Below are 23,647 nucleotides of genomic sequence, written 5' to 3' on the forward strand. Positions count from 1 at the left end.
CCCCCAGGCACCAGTCAGAACTAAAGGTCCTTACATGCCATGCCTTCAAGATTAAAAAGAACCATCCAACCAGCTTTTGTTGGAGGGGGGAGGGGAGTGGTGGTGGTAAAGCATTATAGGCTTCATGTGTCAGTTCTCCTCAGTAATAATTACATTTAAATTTTACCCATATCCTTTCATGTTTTGATCCCATGGATCACAGATTGAATGAGTGGCTATGACAGCCACCATGGCTAGTTACTAGGAACCCTAGGGAGAGGTTCCAAGCCACCCACAAACTCTGTGAGTGAGGCTACTGCCAGTGAAAGAAAATTATAGATAGATAGATGGATAGATAGATAGATAGACAGACAGAACTAGGCAATTTCAAAGCACTGCCAAAAATTTAATTTTAGAAACAGGGTATATTTAAAACAAAAACAAATAAATGTGCAGAGAGATTGAAATCCCCAGGGATTATTTTTTAGTGCTCATAACATCTCAGGTTGATATTTTTTTTAATACTACTTTTTAGAAAATATGTAATATTTTAAAAATGACCCAGTGTAATCTTTATTAAACATTTACTTTGAATTTAATAAGAAAACTTCTATATGTCTTTTTCTGAAAGTATTAAAAATGTGGCTATTATGAAATTTCTTTTTCTCATTTTTTTCTAGTTAAAGTTATTTGAAGCTTTTGTTCAACTGACAGAAAGTAAGATTCTCCTATGAATTGGGTCAAAATGAAAAAGTGACACTGACAAGAACTTAGACTTTTTCCAAAACCGTGATAAATTCTTCTCAAAAACCTGTGTTTCCTTTTGTAAGACATGATCCAAAATTCTCAGTTTTGTCTTTACACCTCCAATATTTTATCCTCAAACTACCCATTAATCCTATCTCCCACAATGACCAAACACAAATTCCTGTCTTGGAAAAATAGAATATGCTCAAACAAAGAAATGAGTGAATGAGTGCCATAACCATAGTGGTAGCTCCTTGTCCCCAGAAAACACCATGAGAAGTCCTACCCCTTTGCCTTTGTACATACTGTTCTTCCCCAGCTGTGTTCTCCTTCTGTCTTCTCCAGTCTAAATCCTACAAGGCTCTTCCATTATGCTTCAGTGATCTCTCATACTAAACCCCATAATTCTTTTATTCCTTTGGCACTTAAAGTGACTTTTGTAAATTAATAGTTATTAGGTATTGAGACCAACCATGTTTCAGACAATATGTCGGGTACTCTCAGGGTCACAAAACTCCAGAAGGTATGTATTAATATCCCCATTTTACAGATAAGGAGAGTAATAAGGTTTAGGATGTAATTACTACTAAGGAGAAGGGACATAATACTCAAAGAAATCATCCCAGGTTTAGAAATGAGGCAAGAATTCCTGAGAGAAAGAAGAACAGTACATAGTAGAATTGTATTTGAATCAGTATCATGAACAAGAAGAGGAGCCCTAAGGACTTCTAGTGAATATCTTTTCAAAAGCAAAGATGGAATTTGGATAGTTGTATCCCCGGACATAGTTCCGATGGTTGAAATTGGAAGCAGTTGGAGCGCCTGGGTGGCTCAGTCTGTTAAGCATCTGACTTCAGCTCAGGTTACGATCTCGCGGTCCGTGAGTTTGAGCCCCGCGTCGGGCTCTGGGCTGATGGCTCAGGGCCTGGAGCCTGCTTCCGATTCTGTGTCTCCCTCTCTCTCTGCCCCTCCCCCATTCATGCTCTGTCTCTGTCTCAAAAATAAAGGTTAAAAAAATTTTTTTTTTAATTAAAAAAAAAAAGAAATTGGAAGCAGTTAGGAAACTGGAACACGTGCCCCATCCTTCCCTCATCAAGGAATTAGCTGATCATAACAAAGAAAGGAAGAGAAGGATAAATAAAAACTGCAGCACTTTAGCCAGTAGTGAATTCTGAAATCTTTTGTTTCCATGTAAATATCAATATTATTATTAGCTATATTATTAATATCAATATTAATACTTCCTGAGAGCCAGAAAAGCACTAACTACAAAATTATGTCTTAAAATAGGGGACCTGCCCAGTATGCTTAAGAACAAATTATGATTTTGGATCAAGATTGGAATCCCTTAAGCCATTCCCTAAACAGAAAGTTACTAAGTAACGATTGCAGCTGCTTTTTGAAAGAATCCTCAAGAAGGCTGAGTGAAGATGTTAGTTTGTCTAAGAAAAAAAAATCCAAGGCTATACATCTTGACTCACAGCAACCAGTATGTAGACATTTAGTATGTACATTCACAGTTAGCACTATAAGATTCTAAAATGATCATTTAACAGGAGAGGAAAACAGGATCCAAAAATGGGAAGTTACTTGCTTAAGGTCACATAGCTAGTTACTGACTGAATCAAATTAGGTTTTCAATCTCCTGACTTTTCATTCAGCTCTCTTTCCACAAAACTTTGTTGTCTCCAAAGAAGGATTAATGATCTTTCTGAAGGAATGACTTAAAGAGGACAAACATATTTTGATGGGTAGAGTGGGAGAGGGGGTGAAGCTGGTGCATGGCAAAATAAAATCCCTGCATGGCCAAAGGAGGCCAGCATGGGAAGAGCAAGCCACATGTACCCAAAGGGAGTGGGCATCTGTGAGGAAGGACCATGACACCAAAGACAGATAACCCACAGAACAATTATGCTTAGGCCTGGAATGTGCATGTCCAGGAGAAATATAGTTAGACATTTCAAACTTTAAAAAGTAAATATATATATTCTTAAATATTATCTAAGTCATAAACATTTACTTATTAGATATCACCCATTGAGTAACTTCAACTTTGCAGACCATAGTCAATAACAAAGAAATACACACACACACACACACACACACACACACACACACACCCTACACACACCGACACACAGAGATTTAAATTCTCTGAGTAGTTAAGACAAATGTCATAGAGTATCTTGCTCAGAACAATTCATGTAAAGCATTTAGACCAATGCCTGGTCCACAGAAGACCCTCCACTAATGTTTACCTATGATTATGCTCATGGTCATGATCATGATCATGAGTATGTGACTGCCTTGGCAGCCACTCAGAGCTTGGTTACTCTTATGCACAATTTCTCTTATTTAGCTTCTTTTTATGATGCATCTTTGTTTAGCTTCTCTCCATAACAGATTAAAATAGAGGGTGCAGGAACATAGGTGGACATAGATAAAACACATGGAAAACTGTGTTAAATAGATAGGAAAAAGTCAAAATGTAATTGAGGCCATTTAGTGTAGGGGCACACTGCCTTCCACCTTTCTGGAGATCCTGAAGATATCACTGTACAATCACTGTGATGACACAGAACCATCCAGAAAGATTCTATGTTATGTTATACACTCTATTTAAAATGGGAGAAGAACATTTGCTGCCATTTAAAAATTTTATCAAAAATTTGAGTTCTTACAAATCATTGGAAGTTTGTCCACAGTGCCATAAGCCTGATGCATCCATAGGGATGTTTAAATTAAAAATAAGTGGATCTTTTCCCCTTTTGGTATTGGCTGATTATTGGTCATTCTAGTCTCAATTATCAATGTGAGATAATATATGATATGACGGTGATTGTAGACAGATGTCAGTATTTTTCATGTAATAGCTTCTCAGTGTCTCAACATAAATTTGTGTTTAAGAAAAGAATTGCTTCATTTTTTAAACTAGCAATGTGGTATACATGTACAAGAAATGGAGCTGATTGTATATTCAGCATAAGCAGGAGAATGCACATGGGTTGCTTTGCCTCCTGCTTATGTCTTTTCCTTCCCAGACTATTTAAACTCTTACTTTTACCCTGAGATGTCCAGTTTCACTGCTCTCCCATGCGATAAAGATAACCTTCACAATAAATTATCTTGTTCTCCCGAGTTTGGAAAAATCTCTTACAGTTTTCCTGAAGTTTCTGATTACATTTTTCATAGCATCTTTGAAGGGAAATCTCTATTAATTACATTGGAGGCTGGAAAAGCAAAGTGGCAAAGAAAAAAAAAAAGCCCAGAGCACAGAGTATTCTTTAGCTGGCTGTCTTCAAGTCCTGGCAGCTGTTCTCAAGATGATTTTCCTTTTGAACTCCACCAAATGAGAGAAGTATTTAGGTACTATGCAAATAGCAACTAATTTCATCTTGGAGAGATACCACCTTTGACAGATTCATGTCCCCTTCCTTTGTCCTCTTCATTTTGATAAAGCCAGATGTCAAATTTCCACCAAAGGGTAGTCAAGTGTCTTTTTCAATAAAGAAAGTTTATTATGACAATTTCCTGATCAATAGAAATAATGTGCCTTAAGGAAGGGGCACCTATTTTCTCATTTTTGTAGAGGTAACTAGTAAGCTTGACGCAACCATCAGGGATGAGGGATAGGTGATTTAGAAGATGTGAAGATAAATAAAGTTAATTCATATGTAAAATAAGTTTTAAATATCCCTGAGTTAGGGGATCTGCTTCTGGTCACATCCCGTGTGGCCATATATGGGGGCTAAACTAGGACGACTTCTCCACTCCCACAGAAGAATCAGAGTCCTGTCCAACCCCAGTTCAGTGTTCTTGCTGGTGCCAGGCTTAGGTGCAGCCCTCAGGTCCTCAGTAGGCACAGAATCCACCAGGAGTTTGAAGAATGACAATCAATTCCCCACCATTCACCTGGATGTCTTTGTAGGAGGTATTGTGAGTGGTCACGTTAAAGTAGACTTTGTCCTTAAAAGCTAGATGGGCCACTCCAATGGAGTCGACAGATTTGACCTTGCTCAGGGAGAAGAGAGGTTTCCGACCCTTCCGGTAATAAAGGCTGAGGCTGAGCTCCTCAGAGAAGTAGCCCTTCAGAGAGATGAGATAGAACCCATCACAGTTGATGATGATTGAGTTGTCTTGCACCTTCATGGTTTCATCCTTGTTTGGGGATGTGATGATGCAACCTGTCCCATTCCCACACTCTAAGGAGGGGAGGGCAAGAAGAAAAAAAAAAAAAGAATGATTTCTTAGCACAGCATTGGGCAACAATCTTCCAGTACATCTAAAAACATATGAAGAGAACATGATCGGGAAAGATTTTTGAAAAGAATAAAAGAAGGAGAGCATTGTGTTTCCACATGAGGGTTGGAGTCTGCTTTACCTGGGGAATGGAAGAAGAGGCAAAGCTAATACTAGTGGCCAAGAGGATTTCAGAACGGAGCTGGATGCAAAAACTAAGAGGTTAGAGCAATTGGCAGTGGTCGCAACAGACCAGTGGCGGGAAATGGCACTTCGAAGTTTCTCTGATTTTTCAAAACCAGGTGTTGCCACTTCAGTGCTTCCTTCCTTTTTCAATGAATAGACAAGGGCAAAGGGTAGCAGGAGTGCCCCTGCCAGGGCCTGCACACCCCATTCACACAAAGCAATTGCTCTTAATGCTGCCCTATCCTCTCTCCACCTGACTGTGAAGTGCAAGTTTGCCACATGCCCTGGGCACTGGACTTATCAACAGCATTTACTACTGACCTTTGCTAGCAGTCACTTAAGTTTGATAATGCCGCCATGCCCAGAATGTCTGTGGGCTCAGTTCTGCTCGATACGATGTAGGTGGAAGAGTTCAAGAACACAGACCTGCTTCTCCATTTTACCTTTTTATTGCTAGTTTTTCCTGGAAAGTGCTTTGGGGAAAGTTACTACCACAGGAGAGAGAAGATAAAGGATGGGGGAGGACACAGATTGATAGCTTTGGTAGCTTTGTGTAGGGCCATTCCAAGTGTAAGGCAAAAAGACTAAATTTCTTTTATTTCTACCTCAGCCACAATATCATTGTGAATGGCCAAGCAACCACATCTCAGATTACCCACTCTGGTCCATGTCCCTTAGTCATAGGAGAGAATAGTCCCCACTCTTGGGCACAATTCAGTTAATTCTTGATTTGCATCAGGCCCAGGTGGCATAGTTTAAATTGAAAATGAAGACCACTTTTGGAGGGCAAGATATACTTCCCTTCAGGCAAATGAAGGGAATGAATGAAACAAATGAATATCCATATAGAAACTACTGGTGATTGTCCTAATACTAATCATGGATCCAAATAATGCTCTCCTAATAGTGGATCACCTTGCATTCATATTTGGGACTTCCCAACTCTCATTAAGACAGAATATTGTCCTATAATCAACTTAGTGGGAAATGATGTGTCGGAAAGTCATCCTTTAGTTTTCTTACCTACGAAAAATGAGAATAATTCCTATTCAGAGGTTTCCTGAGAGGCATATAAAGTGATTAATAGTGACAAGCATATATTTGGTAACTAATTACTCCCTTTTATTCTTTATACATTTTCTTTGTCCCTAATGAAAACAGCATGCAGGCTCTAACAATTGCAGGATTTCATATTTCCCAAAGAATAGGAAGAGATCCTGTTTGGGGGAAGAAATTAAGAGACTAGAAAGAAGATTCATTTAAAAGCATGAATCAGGGGCGCCTGGGTGGCTCAGTCGGTTAAGCATCCAACTCTTGATTTCAGCTCAGGTCATGATCTCAAAGTTTGTAAGATTGAGCCCCACATAGGGCTCCATGCTGGCAGTGTGGAGCCTGTTTGAGATTCTCTGTCTCCTTCTCTCTGTGTCCCTCCCCTGCTCACTCTCTCTCTCAGAATGAATGGATAAACATTTTTTTTTTAAAGAAAAACATGAATCAATTGAACAATACTTACTGGTAAATTGTACTTTGATACTTTGAATTGGAGGATACTGAGGTGGCACCTGATGGAGGAAAAAGGATATATTTTTAGGAAAAAAGGTGAACAAATGAAATTGACAAATCATATCCTATGAAGCAGAAATGCAGGAGCTATAGAAGGAATGACTTGACGAGAGACCATTTTTTTCTATGAAGATTAGACCCAGACTTGTACCTGCTCCCTTGCTTTTCTATAACATTTCCTAAGATGAGCCAGGAGTATTCTGTCATGCAAGCATCTAAGATCTGTCCTCACCTCTGCCAAACCCATCTCTAGTATATTGTTTTGTCTCTCTAAGCCCCCCTTTCCCACTTTGGATAACAGAGCATTTAATAGTCATCTTGAGAAATCCATTCAGTCAGAGATCCCCTCATGCAGAAGGCTGTGGCCAGTCATTCCACCATGGCCACAAACTCCCAGGATGCACTGGGAATGAGTTCTGGAAGCTTCCTGGCTACTTCTTCTTTCACTGCAACACAGGAGTAAGACTATCCTGTCTTCAGATCATACGGGCCATAGAAACTGGTCTAATCCTTCAGAATTCAGTAGATTTGAGTGCATATATTTCTAACATTGGCTCTTTCTCTTTTGTTTAATGGCTTGAAAAACCTAACTTGAACCAAGCGAGTACTTAACAGCAAGAGAGGTAAAATAATGAAGAAAGGAAGCCTGAATAAATGAAATGTCTATAGTAATATGATGGTTAAAAGAACAAAGCAGTTCAATACAGAGCAATCTCCAAAATATATGAAGTGAAAAAAAGGGGGCAGAATCATGTATAAAATATATTACCATTCACATTAAAAAATATTAATAATGCTTGTATGGGCATTAAATATATCTGAAGGAATTCTCAGAAAGTGGATCATAAATATTGCCTCTGGAAAATGGAATTGGAAGCCTGAGGTCAGGAATGGGGGGGGACACTTACTTTTCATGGTCTACTTTTTTTATATTTTTAAAATTTTGTACCATATGCTTGTATTACCTACTAAAAAAGGAAATTAAAAAGAAAAACAAAAAGCACCACCTATTGCTCCTGCCTGGAACAACATCTCTTCTCACAGATTATTTTTGGCAAGACATTTTGCTCAAAGGCATGGGGAGGGATTTGTTTTCATACCCTGGGGTGTGGAATCCCTGCTTCCCATTCTCCTGGCACACCAGTGGCTGCAGTCAAGCAGATTCCACTGGGGACTGCCCACACACATGAGGAATCCCCTACTTCCCTTCTAAGCCTTCTCATCACAAGCCTTACCAAGCTGAAACCAACAGGCAGCGTAGGAAGAAGGGAGAGCCTTTCTGAGAGCTGCCAGTGGTAAGCACATGGAGAGAGCTGTTGATTTAGGATGATTTGAGAGTCTGTCCCCTCCATGAACTATTTGTGACAGCTAAATTAGTATCCTTCATGCTTAAGGCAATGTTCTGGAAGAGGGCCTCTCAAAGGGCATATTACATTATCACCATAATCCCCTGGGTAAATAAATGCTCCCAATGCTCTCTAGCTGGTTGGTCCCAGCATGAATGGCCACATTTCAGCATGCAGCAACCTTGGTTTTAATGTCAGCGGGGCAGGTACAATGTCATCCCAGGCAAGTTTCATAACTTTCCTAGAAGTCAGTTTTTTCATCTTTAAAAATTACCAGAAGATCACAGATATTTCTTCCAGCATTAACTGTCCATGATTTGGATTTTAAAAGTTGCAGTGCTAAGTCAATTTTAATAAAATAGAAAAACATGAAGGCTCTTCATCCAAGTTTACATCAAGCTCTGAGATCTAAAAGCCCTCATGACTTAATTATTTGACTGATTCTCCAAACACTCCCTGCAAATCAAAGGAAGTTCTGAATGTTTTGAAGTACCCTTACGAAGTAGGGGTGGTTATAACCAAGAGGACATTCTCTGAGACCAAGGAAAGCCAACGTGACTTCCTCTCTAGGGTAGATCTAACAGAACTCCAGGCTCAGGTTTCCTGTTTCTTCTCCTGAAGATTGACCAATATTAGACATTTACATATTCTCAGAAGTTTTCTTACTGGCATCAATACCATTAAGTCTAGGAAATGTTGTAAAATAAAATAAGATTCTCCTTTCCTCTTCTTCTGTGCCCTTCCACTTTTCCCTTCGTCCTCCATATTTGATTCTTCACACTCACTACCCCACTGCCGTGAACCACCCTCCCAACAGACCCTCCATTGCCTGGCTCCAACCTCCTTGTCAAGCTTTATTACCACACATATCCTTTCCATGTCATACGCTCTAGCCAACCATTTTCTCCAATCTTTTTGCCCTTGACTAGAGCCTGGTAGGATGAGACAGAGAGCACAGACTTGGGAGTCAGATTCAGTTCAAATTGTGACTTATCTAGCTCTGTGTATTTGGAGATATTATATACTATTTCTGAGCATTAGTCTTCATCTGTGTGAAACTATGGCATAATAATTGCTATTGGAATGTTCCAGATGACTGTGAAGTTTAAGTAAGAAACATGTGAAAGCACCCAGCAATCAGGCTGGCGAGCATTTGAAATATATTTGCCTCCTTTGTTCTCTCTGCCAAAAATGTCCCTCCATCTGTGTCCATCCATCAAAATATCACCACCTTCAAGGCCTAAATCAGGAACTGATTTTTGGCTTCTGCACTCGCACAGTGAGTGTTTAAAGTCACTCTGTTCACATGAATGTTTATAGCAGCTTTGTTCATTATTGTCAAAACTTGGAAGCAGCTAAGATGTTCTTCAGTAAGTTAATGTATAAATACACTGTGATATATCCAGACATTGGACTCTTAGTGCTGAAAAGAAATGAGCTATGAAGCCATGAAAAGACATGGAGGAAACTTAAATGCATATTACTAAGTGAAAGAAGCCAATCTGAGAAGGCCACATACTGTATGATTCTGAATGCAGAACATTCTGAAAAAGACAAAACCATAGAGACAGTTAAAGATCAGTGGTTGTCAGGTGTTAGGGAGCAGGGGGAGATGAGTAGGTAAGTACAGAAGTTTCAGAGTAGTAAGACTATTCTGTATGACACTGTAATGGTGGGCACGTGCCATTATTCATTTGTTAAAACCTATAAAATGTACAGCACCAAGAGTGGATCCTAAGGTAAAAAACAAAATAAAACAAAAACTCTCTATTGACTTCCACTCTACCACCATACGTCTCATCTGCTCTACAAGACTATTTAGCTGTACGACCTTGGGAAATTGGTACTAACTTGCTAAATTTCAGTTTTTTTCACCTATAAAATGGAAATAATAAAATCTATATCTTAGAGTGAAAGAAGATTAAATAATATAATGTTTGTGAATTTTCACCACATGGCCTGAAATATTGTAGGAGTCGACAAATGTCAGCTGTTATTTTCGGATGCACATGGAAGACAAGATCCATGTTCTTAATTTATTCAGCACAACACTACTCAAGCCTTATATATGAGTATGAAATGAAGGAATTATTACAATAGTGAATAAAGACTATCAAAGTCCCTGAAATATTAGCTCTTTGGCTCTCGTAGCCCAAAGAAACAGTACAAAAGCATCCGGGCCTAATGAGAAAGAATTACCAGAAAACAATCAGAAGATATTTATTTTACCCACATACAAACAAACATGGTCTTTTTTACCATGATGAAAAGCAAAATCCTCAGATCCTTTCCAGATACTAAAAGAAAAGGGAAAATATCAAAGGTCTCAGAGAGCTTCCATGTAAGAACAAGCTGGAAAGTCTGAAGAACCCACATCATTCTCAAAGGTGAAATCCAAACTCATGTAGGTCAAGCACATCAGAAAAAGTATAGTCCTGATGTTGGAATGAAGTGGTCTCAGAAGCATAAGTATAAAGGAAATCGTTTCCTTGATGCAAACAAGAAATGTTTGTTCTACTGAATTATTTGGTAGTTGATTGAATAATATGATTGTCATATTATTTGGTGGTTTGAAACAGCATCAACAATTACTGAGTATCTGCTGTGTGGCAGGCATTCATTCAACTCTGGGAACAGAAAGGAATAGAACACACAATTCTTATTTTTGACAAACATATGCCAGCTGAGGAAATAAAACCCTCCCTCTACATAAAACCTTTGGGAAACATCAATAGACAGTGTATGTGAAAAAGTTCCAGAGAATAAAAAAGTCACTGCAGGCTTTGGCAGCTCAAGGAGAAAAAACTTGGACAGGGGCCTTGAAAGAGAGAAAGGGACCAGATAAGCAAAAGACATTCTATGGAAGAAAGGTCTAGAAATGAGACCATTCTTGGTATTCAAGAAAAAAAAAAAAATTCACTAAGAACTTATAACATGCCATGCATTAGGTTGTTCTTTCTCAGAATCATTACCTCATTTGCTGCTCAAAATAATCCTATTAAGTATGAATAATAACAACCCATGTTTTGCAGATAGGAAAATGAGAATCAATGCTCTTAAGAACTTGCTCACAAATAAACAGGTATTAACTTGAATTTGGTTGAACTCCAGTCCCTGATAATAACTTTTCACTTTATCCTGTATTATCTTAAGAGAAAAAAAAAACACAAAACCTATGAAAATATTTGTCAGAGGGTCCAAGATTAATTTGAATTATTTTCATCATAATACTAATGAGGAATAAATATTAGGTTTTACACAGTTGTCAAAATATTCATATATATCTCAAAATATCCAGAAGTTCTCCAGAAACAAAGCTCTTCAGACAACTCTACAAGGTCGTCTGTATTGTACAGGTTGGCAAAACTTCTAGTGAGGCTCTGATTAGGTTCAGTTGTCCTGGCATGGAGCAGCAGGCCCATGAACAAGTACAAAGTAGGAAGCAAGCAGGTGCTGCAAACAAGAGCCAGAATTAGGTCCATTCCTGGCCTCTCTTAGCATCTTGAGCACTGAACTGTCCAAGAACATGGTTGGGACATATCTGATGGCTAGAGTTTGCCTAGCAGTCTGTACCGAGTTCCCAAAAATGTGATGCTTCATTCAAGGGCTCATCTTGGGAGAGTGTGAGTTTCTAATTCTGACTCACTGGGATGTGGCAGGAGGCTGCCACCTTTATACTCATTTGGCATTTGTCCTGGAGAGGGGCATCTGTGGCAGGAGGGAATGATAGTCATCAAATATGAAAGCAGGAAGTGGGCTCCACACTTACTATGTGGGCCTTGCCCTTCCTCACTTGATGTCAGGCTACAGTGTCAGGATCCTGTGTGGGAGTGCGCTGGGGTGTGAATCAGTGTTGGATGGTGGGGAAAGAGATCTGTAAGGGGGACTCCCCAGTTGACCATGCCATCTCGCACTGAATGTGAGCCTCATCCACCTTGGGCTGCATGTCAGTAGAGAAGACCTGAGAGCTCATGAAAGCACAACCTCACAAGCTGTTGGTGTATGTCTCAAGGAGCCTCTGAAAAGAAAGATGGAATTTTCCATACTTAACTCATTACAGTAGGCTGGGGAGGTAGACTCTCATCCTGCCACATGTGTGTGTGCACTCGGTGGAAACAGCCTCCTTGCAAAGGGAAGGGCCCGCCTCTGATCGGGGAAGTTCACGAGCCCACTCAGAAAGGAATGAGAAGAATGGGCAAAAACTGGTACTTTGGCCAGGGAGGCTTCTGTATTCATAAAACCATATCCCCAAAGGTACATTTCTTAGAGATGAAGAGGTGTGGCCTTGAAAACCTCTTCTAATAAAGAGTCTTTTGTGGGGGATTTAATGAACACAAAGAAGAGCTGTTTTAATTGTCATCCAAACACTTTCTCTTGCTCCTCCCCACCTTTCACCGTGACTGCTGGCACCTTTTTGCTGTAATTTTTCTCCTACTATTTATTCTCTTCCCAACTACACAACCCATGTGAAATCCTAATGTAGCCTGCTTTCTCTAACCACTTCCACTCTTCCTGCCAAACTTACTTAGTAATGGAGATCTCTCAAATAGCCATTTACTGACCCTCTCCTATCTCAGAGAACAAGAACTGTGGTTCCATTGTCCTCAGTGCTTAGCAATTAACAGATTCCTAAGAGGAATCCAGGTATTCAGGTAAACAACCAAATGAAGCATAAGCATCCAGGTGACATGAACATACCTTCAAAATTATATGACTGACCTAAGACAACCAATTATATCCCCAAGGGAAGGGTATTCTTGTATCTGGGTTTCCCTTTCCAGATTAACTGGGGAAGTCCTTAAAGTACATTGGCAGAGGAGTCTACCAAAACATTTCTAAGAACACCCTTCTTCACCCCAATGAATAAGTCTCCACCATAATATCCTTGTAGAAGCCTAGTCTCTAAGCAACTGGAAGGCTCTGTTAACAATGTACCCACTGTATGATTATGAGTCTTACAATGCATCAAACATAATGGCATTCAGTAAATAATGTTTGCTGAGCTAAGGTGGAACTTAGCCCCTTAGACTATGCCCAGACCTTAGCTAGTGGCTATAATCTATAATCTATAATCACATAGAGCTGACACTGGCTGTAGCCAACATTATACACTGCTCAAGGTTTTTTGAAATTGCCTCATTCTTCCTTGAGTACAAAGGGAATAGCAAAATTATCACAAGCAATATATTTCTATTTGAAGTCACTCATTCCCCATTTCACTTGCTATACAAAAAGGAGGGATTGTTGCCTTGGGAGGGCAACTTAGTAGAACCGGACAAGGCATTCGTCTGGGAATAGGAACGCCTGGGTCTGGTTTGAAGCCATCTATAAGTCCCTTCTCTTTCTCAGTTTCTAATTTCCTCCTCTTGATGTCCAACCTCAGTTAAACTGATGGAAAAAGCAGTAAGAAGTGCTTATTCACACTGTGGAATAAACAATGCCCATGAACTCTTCCATGTCAGAGATTCAGCAAATCACAACATTCAAGAGAAACCCTGGGAGATTGGGTGATAAGAAGACCTTTGAACAGATTTTTTCAATACAATAAATCCCTCTTCCTTAATAAAAGCAGTAGGTCTCCTTCTCAAGTGACTCCTTCTGATGGTTAGTGAACAATCAAAGATATCTCTAGTGTTCTTTGTGCAGTGAAGCTCTTAGCCTCATTCGCATGAGCCTAAATAATCCTCAACCTGTATTCTGCTGAAAGCTGGGATTGGTAACTTATAAAAATCATCATGGGATGATCATGGTGGTGACAATGACATCTTAAACTAAAGCCTTTCCTAATAGGTATAAAGATAGGTAGGTAGGTAGAGATATAGATAGATATAGATATAAATATAGATATAGATAGATATAGATATAGATATAGATATAGATATAGATATAGATATAGATATAGATAGTGGAATATTATACAGCCATAAAAAGGGTGAGATCTTGCCATTTACAACAATATGGATGGACCTAGAGGGTACAATGCTAAGTGAAATAAATCACACAGAGAAAGGCAAATATTGTATGTTTTCACTCATATATGGAATCTAAAAAGCAAAATGAATAAATAAATAAAAGCAGAATCAGATCTATAAATACAGAGAACAAATTGATGGATGTAGGGGTTCAGAAAAATGGGTTAAGGGGAATAGGAGACAGGGGCTTCCAGTTATGGAATGAATAAGTCATGGGAGTAAAAAGTACAGGACTGTATGGAGATAGGTGGTGAACACATATAGAGAGGTTGAATCACTCTGTTGTACACCTGAAACTAATGTAACATTTTATGTCAACAAAACTTTAAAAGTTTTTTTAAAAAAACTAAAGCCTTTCTTTTAAGGAATGGAAGAGAAGTAAAGCATCTAATGCAAAAGAGGAGTGTGCTCACTTTATACTCCCAGTCAAGAAACCAGGTACTGACATAGGTAGATAGCTTTCTGTGAAGCTTCTTACTGAAGTTTCTCACTGTACCCTATGTGGTTATCCAGTACGTCTCACACACTGTTATTGCTTCTTTAACCATCTTGTTTCCCCACTGTGTTGGAAACTCTGGGAGGGCAAAGAAGACCATATCTCACTCACCACTGTTTCCTCAGTGTCTGACAGGAAAATAATAACCATAGATATTGTTAAACAAGTAAATGAATAAGAGGTTTGTAGTGGTTTGAATAGTGTCACCCCCCCCCCCCCACCTTTCATGTCCATCTGGAAGCTCAGTTTGTGACTTCCTTTGGAAATAGGGCCTTTGCAGATGTAATTAGTTAAGTTAGCATGGGACCAACTAGATTAGGGTGGGCCCTAAATCCAATATGACTGGTGTCCTTAAAGCAAAAGGAGAGGACACAGTGGTACACACATGGAGATGGTGAGGCGAAGACGGTGACAGAGCTTGGGGTAATGCAACTACAAGCCAAGGAAGATCAAGGACTCCCGGGAGTCACCAGAAGCCAGAAAGAGGCAGGGAAGGACTCTTCTCTAGGGCCTTCAGAGGAAAGACTTCTCTATGGCCCTGGAAAGACTTTGACTTTGAACTTCTACCATCCAGCACTGTGAGAAAATACATGTTTGCTGGTTTAAGACACCTAGTTTATGGTAATTTATCATGGCAGCTCTAAAAAACTAACACATGATTGAATAGGTATTTACAAGCAGTGGCAAATCACACTTTCACATTAAAGTAAATCTTTGAATCAGAGTCTGACGGAATTACAAAGGCCTAGGGAGATTATGTAGTCTAATCTCCTTATAATTTAAAATAATAATAATAATAATAATAATAATAATAATAATAATAATAAAAGAGAGAAAATCGGGCTCAGAAAAAAAAGATGAGCTAGTACCCAAATTGAGGTCCCCTTTCTCATCTATGAATATACCAGACATGCAATATTCTGTCTTATAAAAACAACCATAAGGTATTATGCAACTGTTAAAGCTTCATTGATCATGTTACCTACATTGGCATAAATAGATTTAACTCTCTTTCAGAAAAGAATCTTCCTCCTCCATACTAGGTCACAAATCTTTCCCTCAATTTCTCCTCAAAAACTACGAATGCCAGAAAAGGAAACAAATTTTAAAACAGCCAGACAAAATTTGTAAAACCAAGAGTCATGGAGTCTTAGCCAAGTGTAATGGAAAGAGACAGGACTAGAATTTAGACCTTGTCTTAATTTCTAACCTTGACTTTTCTATGTAAACCTAAGCAAGTCTCTCAAGCCTCACATTTTCTCATTGAAAAACTGGACACAAATATGTGTGTAACTGCCTTCAAGGTGGTAGTGAATTAGTGAGGACAAAAGTACAGAAAAGATCTGCAAAAACAAGGGGCTGTTATTGGAAATAACAGGAGTGACAGCCCTCAGTTATCCCTCCAAAAAGATCTTGGCGTTCCCAGTCTTCATTGTACCGTATACAGGGCCAGGTTAGGAACTTTCGGGGAGTTTGAAGCTAAAAACACTAAGCACCCAACACATGAGTATTTCAAAATTTATTTTATATACAAAACATATATTTATAAATTTATAAAATATATAAATATGAAATATATAAATATATTTTATATATACTTAACTGTACAGTATGTGTTTTACAACTTATTTTATAACCCAGCAGGTTTTTATATTTGCCCTTAATGACTGTTTTTGCTGCTTGCTTTCAATTTTTTATGACACTCTCATCTTCATCCAGATCTTTGATGGTTTCTCTGGCTCTGCCGTAGCTATACCTACAGGAAAGCCCAGCCCTGAGGGTACACCATTTAAACTCACTGGACTCTCACTTCCCCACATATACAGTTTGCATTTAGGGAATGAAGGAAGCATTACTATCATATATAATGCTCACTACATTAGTGTTGGGAGAATTAAAGTTGAGCCTACTGTCCATTTTTCTATTGGCCAGAGTATGTTCTTAAATAGCATTTACATGTTACCAAAGCTAGACAAATTTATACAATTAACAAGCCACCTAAGCTACATCTTAGAATGAAAGGTCTGCGGAAAGCAAATTTGATTATGCTAGCCCTATCCCCAATGTTTCCAGTATCATGAAAAAGATAGCATGCTTTTTCTAGACGTAATTTTCGACTCTATTTGGCAACCAAGTCATTGGAGAATTGGATAAAACATACCAAACTGGGGGGGGGGGAGGTGGAATAGGCATGTTCTAAGTGTGTCATTTTAGATCTCTGAACCACTTTCGGATGCTAACCCGATAACACTGTTATGCCTTCATAAATTTCTCCCCTTTGCTCTTCTTTTCTCCCACCCAGTCGTGAGCTCTCACTTAGAAGTCTATGTTCAGAAATGCTAGCACTATTACAAGGGTTTTGGGACTTGTTTTTAATCCTAAAAATTACAGTAGCAAAGTCAGTGTTCATGAAGCTAAGGTTAACCTTAACTATGATACGCTTTCTGAGGTCACGGGGTGTGCATACATGTGTATACATGCCACAAAGTAAACATTTTAGTGGCCCTAGCCTTATGGAAGCATGTTCATGAATAATAATAATAATAATCTTAGCATTTACAAAGCTCTGCAACACAACATTTGCTCCTCACAACAACCAAATTCTGATTTTGGAAATGATGAAACTGATGCTCTGGGAATTTTACAGAATTTACCTAGGGTCATGAAGTTAAAAGGCTGGACTGAACCAGTCATCTAGTTTCTGGTCCAGCACACTCTCCTGTATATCAACAGCTCCTCCAAAAGTTTGCGATGTTTTGTAATTTCATGTAAAGAAGTGTTTTGATTCCTTCATCTGGAAAGATATGGACATCAAAAGTATGGATGGTTACAAACAAAACACACAAGCTATAGGGTGTCAGGACCATCTATTTCACCTGGGACTGGGAAATAACCTTTCTACTTTGCAGTTCAGTTGTTTATTTTCACTCACCAAACATAACATAAAAACAATATTGCAGGGGTGCCTGGGTGGCTCAGTCGGTTGAGCATCCGACTTTGGCTCAGGTCATGATCTCGCGGTTCGTGGGTTCGAGCCCCGCATCAGGCTCAGTGCTGACAGCTCAGAGCCTGGAGCCTGCTTCGGATTCTGTGTCTCCCTCTCCCTCTCCCTCTGCCCCTCCCCTGCTCACACTCTGTCTCTCAATAATAAATAAACATTTAAAAAATTAAAAAAAAGAAAACAATATTGTACATGGCTTCTCTAGCCTAGATGTCTCCAGAAGATTAATGTTCATTTTCTATGAATGAAAAATCCCTGAAGAGTGGAAAGCTGCAGTTTCTGTAAGAGTGAAGGGCACAGAAGTAATTGCTACTAAAAGAAATAGAATTGGAAGGGCAGGATGGTCAGCCCTGGGCAAGGCTGGGTTTACTTGGTGCTGGTAGTTAGGGGCTGACATCAGAGAAAAGGAATTGGGAGATTATACTCTTGGGTCTATACCAAGCTTTCCAGATCTCCTGTGCATGTGTGGATATGTTTGTTTCTGTATCTGTACATGTATGTGACATTTTCCAACATGATCTCTCCAAATTACTCTGTCCTATTTTGAATATGTGGGTGAGAACATGTAGCTAAAACTTTCATTTAGGAAATATCATCACTGTGTAGAACATGTATCTAAGTTTTTCACTGAGAAAATATCATCACTGTGTAAATAGTCAACAATATTAGGCCCCCGGGTACTGTTCATCCTCTTACACGTGGATCAGCACTTAGCTTCCTGAGAAATAAGCTCTTTAAAAATAAATAAATAAATAAATCTGAGAATGGTTAGTTTTACTGTGGTGCCCCCTAGTGCCATATGAGATTTGATTCACTTTCTGTATTTGCCAATAAGTAGGCCACAGAGTAGAGAAGCGAAATTTGGAGAAGCAACAATTTTAGTAATGTTTCCTGTATTTTCTTTTGCATATTAATAAATAAATGTGCCCCTTGGCAAGAGTGACAAGACCCTTTGTGATCTGCCCCTGCCTAAGTTTTCAGCCTCATCTGCCACTTTTCCCTATGAACACTTCAACCATTCTGAACAAGGAAGCCTTCTGCCCCTACCCAACACCATCTCTCTTGTCTGTTTAAAGAATTTCCCCTCTTTGTTCTAATATCAGCTGAAGCATTACCTGATCCCCGAGCTTCTACCATCTCTGAGTTTATGGGGTTTTATCTCTAGATAGGCTATGTCTAATGCCTGCTCAAAAATCCAAAGATTCTGTATGTTTTTATCAGTACCTCCCCTAAAAACCTGAAAAATATTTAATGACAAATCAGTTCAATCCTTCAGATGTTTCTTTTCAATTCTCATAGAATTGTTTATGAAATGCAAACTCAGTTGTATCAGAAATCACTTATTTGCATGTCATTAAAAAAAAGTATTTCTAAAAACTTGTTAGGTTGCATGGGGACGCATTTAAATTGAGCTAATCTGAGACAAGATTTTTCAAGCAAAAACACCTCTTTTTCTTCCTAAATGATACAAATAAAAGTCCAAGTTATAGCCTGACATTTCATCAATAAACTGTGAATTCTAATCCTGGGCATTGTTGGTACAGAAGACGTCAATTCACTTTCGAAGCATCTCCACTTTTGTTCTTCCCACCAGTAAAAGTGGAAGGAATGTAAAACTTTCACTGGGGGGTTGCTGAAGAATCATCACTAAAAAAAGGACACCTGGGTGGCTCAGTCAGTTAAGTGTCGGACTCTTGATTTCAGCTCAGGTCAAGATTGAGCTTGGTGTCAGTCTCCGCTAAGTGTGGAGCCTCCTTAAGATGATCTGTCTCCCTCTTTCTCTGCCCCTTCCCTGCTCACACATGCAATTTTGCAGGTGCTGTCTCTCTCTCTCTCTCTCTCTCTCTCTCTCTCTCTCTCTCTCTCTCTGTCTCTCTTTCTTTCTCTCTCTCTCTCTTCTTCTATCTCAAAACAAAATTATCACTAAAAGCCCTCACCTATATAGAGTGCTATAGTGAAGGTGGTATAAATCTCGTAAGAGCCCTGGCTTCAAAAACCCTGAGACACATGGATATAATTTACACAAACTCCATGCTTCATAGGTCAACTTTTTTCTGCCATTGTTCTCAGATGAAACTACAGATACAATTGGGAGCCTGATATTTTAAATGGTGGTCCCAATAAATATCTAAAAATGTCTATTGGCTTTAGTGACAGAAGCACTCAATTTTATAACTTGTGTCATGAATATTCTTCTAAGGCATCCACTTCTTTCCCCTTTCTAAATAAGGCATTTAGCTAACCCATATTAAGTTATCTGATATGTGTATGATATGTGAATAAGTACAAGTTACAAATATATGTGCAAATTTGATTTCCCCCAGTCCCTTCTTAAGAAGCATAAATCCATAAGCTTAGACACAAAAACCTGTTTACTTATATTTTGTATTTCTCAAATCCTCATACCCATTCTACAAATATATATATGAACTACATACTCACAGGATATCGAGCTGTAAGAGATCTTTCTGTTCATGTGATCCAACTGCCTTGTGTTAAAATGAGTAAATCAAGGCCCAAAGAGGGAAGTTACAGAAGGAGTGGGTAAGATCTATCTTTCTTTCTCGCATCTCAAAAACTCAAACTTCTGCTTTTCACGTAAGTAAATAAAACTCAACAGAGTGGTGGGAAAACAAAAGGTTATTAAATAAACTTGATTGAAGAGAAAGCCCACTGTCAAATGAAGTTTAATAGCTATATCTGTATTTTTTTACAGACCTCTACATGTAGGCAGTTATTTTATAAAGCTAAAAGTTAAATCCAGGAAATGAAGAAAAATCATGATTATTTTCCAAATATGTTTTCCTGCAATAAAATAGATCCAGTTTAACTGGAAAAATGATCAGCATTTCAGCTCAATTTCACCCTTTAAACACATCACTGGCATATCGTGTGGTTTTTTTGTTTTTTATTTTATTTTAGTGGGAGAGTGTGTGTGAGTGGGGGAGAGGAGCAGAGAGAGAGAAAGAGAGAGAGAGAGAGAGAGAGAGAGAGAGAGAGAGAATCCTAAGCAGGCTTCACGCTCAGCATGGAGCCCAATACAGGGCTTGACCCCATGACCCTGGGATCACGACCTGAGCCTAAATCAAGAGTGGGACACTCAACTGACTGAGCCACCCAGACACCCCTGAAATACCATGTTTTATAAAAGTAGGGGTTTGATTTAAATCACCACCAACCCCATCCTTCAACCCCATTTCAACCAAAATTCCAAACAGCTTATCAATGAGTTTAGGAAGGCTACCAGTCTATGTCCCTTTTTCAACAGCTACTCTACACCCTTCTCTCCTCTCTCTTTCTATCTCTTTCTTACATGCACACTCACACACACACTGCCGCCACAACCATTTGATCAAATTCCAGGGAGAATACACATGACCCATCTATGCTATCCTTCCCCCTAATAGACTAAATGAGATTAAATGTAAGGACCCATTATGCTGCCCTTGGGCCTACAACAGTACAAGAAATTATGTTAGCTAAGACAGTCTAGCTAAGAAATAAGAAAAAAAAATTAAAGGTAATGTCAAGTGAAGAATTTCAAATATCTGTGCCAGAAAAAAATTTTGTATCCTGAGTATATGAGAGCACATTTCTTGAGAAAACAGCTCTAACATACCTCCTGGGTCTTTGCTTCCATTTCTGTGCCAGGATCACAGAAAGCTAATTCTCTCCTAGCGATGGGCTCACTGTGAATTCGAGCATCCTAGAAACTCGTGCTTATGTTTCCTTCCAAGCTCTGTTCACCTAGTCACTGGGTGATTTGCCAGAAAGGACCCCTCTCCTCAGCATCTCCTAGGTATTGACAGTCCAGGGCGGCCCTGCCACCAGCTGGCTATAGAGCTGTTTCACCTTTTTCTCTTTCCTGCTCAGAGCCCTGGTGCAATTGTTGAGCCTTGACTGGGGCCATCTGTCTTGTCTTTTTATCATCCCACGGTGTAAGGAAATATGTAACACTGTGGTTGTTTGAAAAGCACTCTCAGGGCTCCTAGACCTGGTGAATGCACTCAGCTGTTCTATTTTTGGTCATTCTCTTTGTTTTCTTCTCAGAAAAGCCTAATTCCGGTCTATGTCTTAGGCATCCTGCCATGGACACGTTGCTCCTCCCCCAGCCCTCCCCTCTAATCGCCTACTCTAATTTCACGCAAGGGGCTCTGCACAGAGAAGGAAATGTGTGGCAGGATGAAGAGAGGACTGGCACCTTGTGCTTGCTGGTCTGCAGACCTGACATGACACCAGCTACGCTTCTGGAATTTAGGAACATGAGCCCTCTCTGCGGTACAGTGATCACAACCGCACTCCCGCCGGCCTCTATACACCAAAAACCCCTACTTCCGGTAGACAAAGACAAGCCCAGGCATTGGCTAGGACTCTGCTTATCTTCTCCTGGTCTAATTTAAAGTACCCAGTCTCTGACATGGCCATCAGAAATGAAACCTCCTACTGTCTCACCTTTCCCAGGGAGAGGCTTTTCCAACCCAAAGAAGCCTGCCAAGGAAACAAGAATGATCAGACTGGCCCCAACAAGGGACCATGGGAAGATTATACATTTATTTCCTTTTTAGTGGAATCTCTTGTAGTCAAGAGCATCCCTAAAGACCTAATAATGTTTGTAGTTATAAGCAAGTAAATTTAAAAAATAATGTAAAATGGATCAGAACAAAGAGAAGGAAAAAGGGAAAGAATATCTGCATTAAGTGGGGGAAATACATAGAAAGATGATCACCCACTACACAATGCATTGGACAAAGTGGGAAGAAGACAAAGTGATGTCTGTAGGTTGTGACTGGCAGAGAATAGCTGAAATACAATCTCTGATTAAGTTGGTGGGGTCATCATTTGGCCATGTATGCATATGCACGTGAACATGCACATCTCCGCCCTTAAAAAACACAGGTTAGCTATTTAAAGGAACTTAATGTTGGTACCTTCAGCATTCTTCAAAAAGCAAATCACCTATGGGGTTTATGAATGCAGTGGAAAGGTGGAACTGGTCCCTTTCTTGTTTCCTTTTTATATTAATCCCCTGATCAGATGCTTACTAGCAGAATGGGTAAAGCAAGTATAGCAGTGGCTCCATGCTTCAAAGCGACAGCTCATAAAGGAATGTCAGGATTCTTGCACTGCGAGGAAAAGAAGAATCCAGAAGCAGTGCCCATGCCCTACCTCCACTGTGCCCCACCACTGCCACTACTGAAAAGAAGGAAGGAAAAGAAAGACAGGAGGGTGTTTGACCACACTTTACAATCCCTGAGGGGCAGGTCGGGGGGCAATCAGGAATTTTGACATCAGACTATTTCCAAATGACTGTAGCTGCTGGAGCTACCATCATCACAAGCTGGAGGAAACAAAGGGCCCAGTGGAGCATCTTACCTGGGAAGCATAGAAGTGCAGGCAGATGTAGGTGAAACACAGGAGCAGCCCCAGCCCCTGAATTACAGCCGCCACCAGCAATAGCTTGTTGCTCTGGAATCTTCGCCCTGGTGCGTTTCCCACATTCTCATCCAGGGGTTGGACCCCTTCCATCTTCACAATCTGGATGCAGGGAAGATGAAAACTGTAACAAAGGGGAGCCTGATGGAGGACTGACCTCTTCCTCACAAAGAAGGAGGGGAAGGGAAAACAAAGCTTATCAATCAGAAAATACACAGAGGTCCTGGGACCAGAGATAAGAGGCAATTGAAAGAACAGAGCACACTCTCTCAGTTTTAACACTGCAGCTTCTGCAGGCAGGCGGGGGAACTTCTTTGTGACTAATCTGAATTTCCCCTTTACTTTCTTTCTTTTTTTTCTCTGGGCTAACAGGGAGTTGTTTTTGTGGCATTCCAGTTCTGATTTGAGTGACTGCGAAATGACAGTCATAAAAGTGTGCTAATTTCTTAATTTCTCATTGCACCAGTAACCAAATTGTGGGTCACTTGACAGAGATAAAAATCATGATCCGTTGATGGAGGAGTTCCTCTATCCCTTCCCTGAGATGTCTTAAATTGTAGAAGAGATTGAAGGAAAATGTTGGACGTACTTTCTCATCTGCACTTTATTAGGTAACTAAGCATTGAACCATAATACAAATATATATATATACATATATATAATATTTTTAAATAATTATATATAT

General features: G+C 39.5%; 1 protein-coding gene across 1 annotated transcript; it reads right to left on the minus strand.

The window, feature by feature from the left end:
• Nucleotides 1–1,890: 1,890 nt before the first annotated feature.
• TNFSF4 (TNF superfamily member 4) lies at nucleotides 1,891–23,406 on the minus strand. Its single transcript, XM_043567942.1, has 3 exons — nucleotides 22,903–23,406; nucleotides 6,665–6,713; nucleotides 1,891–4,928 (listed from the first exon to the last, which is right to left on the minus strand). The coding sequence occupies exons 1-3, from the start codon at nucleotides 23,389–23,391 to the stop codon at nucleotides 4,579–4,581; spliced, it is 888 nt and encodes a 295-aa protein (XP_043423877.1). The 5' UTR covers nucleotides 23,392–23,406; the 3' UTR covers nucleotides 1,891–4,578.
• Nucleotides 23,407–23,647: the final 241 nt, after the last annotated feature.

This window comes from Prionailurus bengalensis, chromosome E4 (genome assembly GCF_016509475.1).
Source record: "Prionailurus bengalensis isolate Pbe53 chromosome E4, Fcat_Pben_1.1_paternal_pri, whole genome shotgun sequence".
NCBI classification, from domain to species: Eukaryota; Metazoa; Chordata; class Mammalia; order Carnivora; family Felidae; genus Prionailurus; species Prionailurus bengalensis.